The following is a 5,011-nucleotide window of genomic DNA, read 5'->3' as shown; positions in this document are numbered from 1 at the left end:
AAGGAATATACACAACTAGTAGTGACTCCTTGGTTGTTAAAATGTGTTATTTTTTGTCATCTTTCTCTAGGGCCTTTCTTAAACTCTCATTTACCATCATTAATGATCTCTCTCTCTCTCACGCACAGTCGCACACGCATGAATACATGTACACAAACTTCTCATGAACTGGTACCAATTCATGTTTTGAGAAAGAAATCTTAATGTTGTTTTAGCCAAACTTAAAATCTTTATCTATATGAATACAAAGTTTGAATTTATAACCAATTCCTCAATACATTAAATTCCTAGAAAATTGCAAACTAATACAAAGCAGCATGCATAGAGCGTCTTCACAGCTGAGACCTAGCTTCACATTAATTTAAAAAATAAAATAACACAACTTTTGGAAATTGTTAAATGCGAATACTTCTATATTTATTTGTTCAGAGCTAGATTTATATGGAAATTTAGAATAATGTATATAACAATCTGAAATTGATTATTTATCTATCAATTACAAAATTAATTACGAAGAAACTTAACTCTTCCCGAGATGTGGCAATGTTACCAAGTTCCATAATTTTCACAATATTTTAATAAAAAAGCTTGGAACGTTTAAGCATTAATCTAACTATGACTTGTTTGGCCCACACCAGGTTCTTTTAGGGGATGAAACTAAACTCCGTCCAAGACCAATGGTGAAGTTGTAAAGGAATTTTGTATCAAACCAAACACAGCCCAAATGCTTAAAAAAGTGCAGAAAATAAACATATAATATGGATAATTACTTAATTATACTTAACGCCACACATAGATATTCTCTACCTTATGCCATAGAGTTTTTAATGGTTATTGGTAGCTTTCAATATCTAAACTAGGCAATTAATCTTGTGTACACGGTCAAATCAAGTAGGCGAATTCATTCAATAATATTGCACATTCTTCTTGCTCGAAATTTGCTAGTATAAAGTGCGTACCACTTATTGTGGCTCACATTTCTCTAAAGATTCTATCATTCTGTCGCTCTGACAACTTGGACGTAGATTGAATTAGATATATATATGAATAAATAACAATCACAGGCATGATACTTAGTGTTACAAGGAAGGAATCTTTTTCTAGCTATAGAAAAAGCATTTGTGCTGATGCCAAATACATGGCTCTTAATCGCCATCTACCATGGTACATAGAGAGCCTTGGTTCTGAATTGATATATAGTTCTATCTTGTTTATTCCACATATATAGCATATCAGTGCCTCTAATTAATATAGTTGATAGTAATTTTCATGATTGCACAAAGCATATAGAAATATAATTGATTCACATCTCAGAAGAAAATTAGCATGTCTTTTCAACTTTAATTTCGATACCTGAATCTATATATTGGTTAAATTCATATTCAATCTGCATTCTTTGATGTTAGGGTTTTTATGCACATTTATCACCAACTTCTCTTCATCTTTTCACTTGAAAAGCCAGTTTCATGTGGAGTACAGTTAGGGTTATAATATAACAATTAACGTTATATAAATTAAGAGGACATTTGGAAGCCCCATGCATGCATGGATATTAGTTTATACTTGTGATTAGCATTTGAATGCAGAGCTGAATCATTTTAAAAATGGCTTTACTGTCAGAATGTCAATAACGATTAAGATTGAGTTCATTCCCTGTTACAAATCCTTACATGATACATGTGATAGTAAATTTATGATTTAAAAACTCCAAGGAAATGATTTTGCTTTAGATGGGCTCCAAAGATCTACGACCGGTAAAATTTCAAGTTCGAAAGCTCTCTCTCTCTCTCTCTCTCTCTCTCTCTCCTTTTTAAATTTTGTGTCGTTCAGAAATCTTGGCCAGGCTTGTGGCATTTTACCTGCAGTACTCATAGTTACTGATCTCCATTATTTTGTTAGACGTTCGATAATTTAGAGAGAGATAGAGTTTAGGTAGAGCAGAGGTGTGTTCATTGACATTCGAGCTTATTAAAAGCATACCTCTCGCTATTAAACCCCAAGACATAGATATGTATTGCTACAGTACTGAAGCAGAGAATATGTCTGCAGCAAATATCAAAGGGAGGTAGGCAATAACAGATACAACCCCTCTTAAAATAAAGCTGCAACGAACCCTTCCAACTGTAAGAATCGAATCAAATTGCTGTTTCTGGCAGCACTTTGCCAAGGCTGCTTTATCCCTTCACTCGCCATTTTTACACAACATAACAAAGGAGGAATCTCCATGTAATATCCAACATCACCGCCACCACTATAACCTCGTCATTGATGCAAAAGAAACCCTAGAAGTAGTAGAAGCCTGAGTGAACCAAGAAAACTCTTTCTTCTGTTACGTATGGTTTTCTTATCGTTTTCACATATTGTAACTAAAGCCCAGAAAGAAGAAATTTACAAAAATAACAACACAAGCACTTAATATTCCTTTGTTCCTCCAATCTAGCTTAAGTAATATTTACTCGCAAAAAAAGAATTAAAAGGAGAACTACGGCAAGCAAATGCTTTTTATAAGCGGGGAAAAAATGAAAGTTTATGTGGACATGCAAATATAAAGTTCAAAATGGGGTTTCTTCATATAAATGAAAAACACTCAGAAACACTTAGCATTCTTTCCATTTTTCCCCCCATTTTCTTCTTTTCTGCTTCTTCGTACACTACTTCAGAGTAACCACACTTTAAAACACACACGAAAACACTAAAAGTTTAAAAAAGAAGTCCAAGGAAAGCGAAAGAACATACTGATACTACAGCCATATTCATATACCATATCCCCAAACAAGCACAGCAATGGAAGAAGGACATTAACTTACTAAGAAAAATAAAAAGGAAGAGATACTTAAGGAAATGCACCATTGGTCGTAGGTAGATCGGACCATGAAAATGTGGGATTCCAATAACCCAATTCACCTCCAGCAACGGGAGCTGGTTCCATGATGGACGAAGAAGACGACGAGGTTGAACCCACATTGCTGAGTACTGTTGCGGAAGTATCGTAGTAATTCACAGATTGTCTGAGCCTTTGATAAAGCTCCTGAAGCCCTGCATTCTGAACTTCACCCAGTAATAAGGTGTGCTGCTGCTGATGGGGTTGGTGGTGGTGGTGGTGATGTTGCAGTTGATGTTGATTGTTTCTCCAAAATGAACTGCACAGTCCAATTGGAACCTGACTCAGAGGATCTAAGCTCAGGGTTCGTGCATTTACTGCACCTGCTACTGGTGGCTCGCACGTCATGTGAGATCCAATAATACCCCCCTCATCCTTGACAGTAACAGAATTGCATATGGGATTAGGGTTAGGATTAGGGTTTTGGGTAGCTCTCAGTAAGGCTAGCAGTTGAGAATTCTGCTGAGAAGCCCATAAGATTGGGTTGGAGGGTGGCTCGTGATCAAACCCACTTCCAAGGTTCGATTTGATGATGTCTGATGCAGTTTTGACCTTTCCCGTGCTTGATTTTGCAGCTGAAGCCGTCGACGCGCTTGTGTTCTTGCTCTTCCGGCAGCCACCCCCGATGGGTACGTTGCGGAGGGCGCCGCCTTTGGTCCAGTATCGCCGGCAGGTCTTACAGAAGTGGCGAGGTTGAGTGAGGTTGTAGTTGTTGTAGTAACAGAACTTGGTGTTTGAAGAATCACATCTTGGGCACCTCAGATTTTGGTGCTCTGAAGAAGCTGATGACGTTGTGGTCGTGGTAGCAGTTGTAGTTGTTGTTGCTGTTCTTGTCGTAGAAGAAGAACAAGGGGATGGAGAAGGAGAAGAAGATGGTGACCCTTCTAAAATTCCACCACCAATGGAGATTTTCCTCTCTCCTCCTACTAGTCCTGCACCACCTCCTAACAGCTCTTGAATCATCTTTTTCTTTTTGGCAATTCTACTGCAAACCCAAAACAAAGAAAAGCAAAGATCTGTGAGTCTTTAGAGCGTGAAAAAGCTATGAAGACGAAAGTAGGTTTTGTGGTGCTTGAACATATGCAAGAGACATGAGAAGAAGAGGTTGGAAACAGGAGTACTCACTCACTTGCCTTTGGAAGTGCGAAGAGTCCAGTTAGATGGTTTTGGTTTTTGTTGGACGGTTTTCGTGGGTGTAAAAGAATTAGAGGGATTGTAGATTGGGAGCTTTAATATAGATGTAACTTGATAAGAAGAAAGAAACCACTTTTTCTGTCCCAAAAAAGTGGTTTTGGAGTTTGGCTGTAAGCGGTTTATCTAGCGTGGAACTGTGGAAGTAAGCAATAGTTAATTAAAATAAGATGATATCTTTATTTTCCGGCCATTCCCAACCTACCCTTCTGATCATGATCGATCCTTTTTTTAATTTCTTATATAAAACCACCATTGATAGGACTACATTATTATCCTCATGATTTCAATGACAGTCACAAGAAATATAAACAAATTAATCATTAAATCACTTTCTTCCCCTCTTTCAATTCTTCAATTGAAGAAAAAACAAGGATTTTTCTTTTGCTAAATATAAGATATAAATATATAAGACAATTGAAAGAAGATGGGTCATGGATGATTCTCTTGTGGTTGGATGTATTGGTCGTCTTCTCCATATTTGTGTTGGGAAGGAATGATTCTTCTTCTGGTTTCAAATCCAAGTGATGTTTCATTTTCACTTCATATGAAAACGATTGGTTTAATTGTTTTTTTTTATTGATAATATAATTAAGTTACTTTGTTGGAAGTGGGGAGAATAAGTTAATTAGGGTTTCATTATTTAATACAACACTAATCACAACATTAGAGAGAAAAAAAGAAAAAACAAAAAACAAATGAATTTTATAAAGGGGTTTGTGCTCCTTCCTGAAGATTCTCGCTCAAAAACAATGATTACGAGTTCAAGGAGAGGGCTTGTCACGTGGAAATACGTGTAAAGTTGATGTCCCGATCGAGTAGAAAGGCACTGCCCGAAACTTATGGCTTGAATTTAGCCTTCCCCACACACCCAGCAAGATGATTGCTCCCGTGTGGTCTGGTGTGCTATATGTATATTTTTATATATGAGTACCCCTT

At 36.9% G+C, this 5,011-nt stretch overlaps 1 protein-coding gene across 3 annotated transcripts; it reads right to left on the bottom strand.

The window, feature by feature from the left end:
- Window positions 1-2,546: 2,546 nt before the first annotated feature.
- Window positions 2,547-4,588, bottom strand: LOC148851094 (uncharacterized). 3 transcript variants are annotated; one of them, XM_088942551.1, is made up of 2 exons: window positions 4,011-4,588; window positions 2,547-3,866 (listed from the first exon to the last, which is right to left on the bottom strand). In XM_088942551.1, the coding sequence occupies exon 2, from the start codon at window positions 3,842-3,844 to the stop codon at window positions 2,834-2,836; it is 1,011 nt and encodes a 336-aa protein (XP_088798677.1). In that variant the 5' UTR covers window positions 3,845-3,866; window positions 4,011-4,588; the 3' UTR covers window positions 2,547-2,833. The 3 variants fall into 3 exon arrangements, with proteins under 3 accessions (XP_088798677.1, XP_088798676.1, XP_088798678.1); XM_088942550.1 differs by having other exon boundaries at window positions 4,007-4,293; XM_088942552.1 differs by having other exon boundaries at window positions 4,015-4,154.
- Between the last annotated feature and the right edge of the window lie 423 nt (window positions 4,589-5,011).

The sequence above is a fragment of the Nelumbo lutea genome, chromosome 5, assembly GCF_056320005.1.
Source record: "Nelumbo lutea isolate HS-2025 chromosome 5, American lotus-T2T, whole genome shotgun sequence".
In the NCBI taxonomy this organism is placed as follows: Eukaryota; Viridiplantae; Streptophyta; class Magnoliopsida; order Proteales; family Nelumbonaceae; genus Nelumbo; species Nelumbo lutea.
This window is presented reverse-complemented; position numbering and strand designations above follow the sequence as displayed.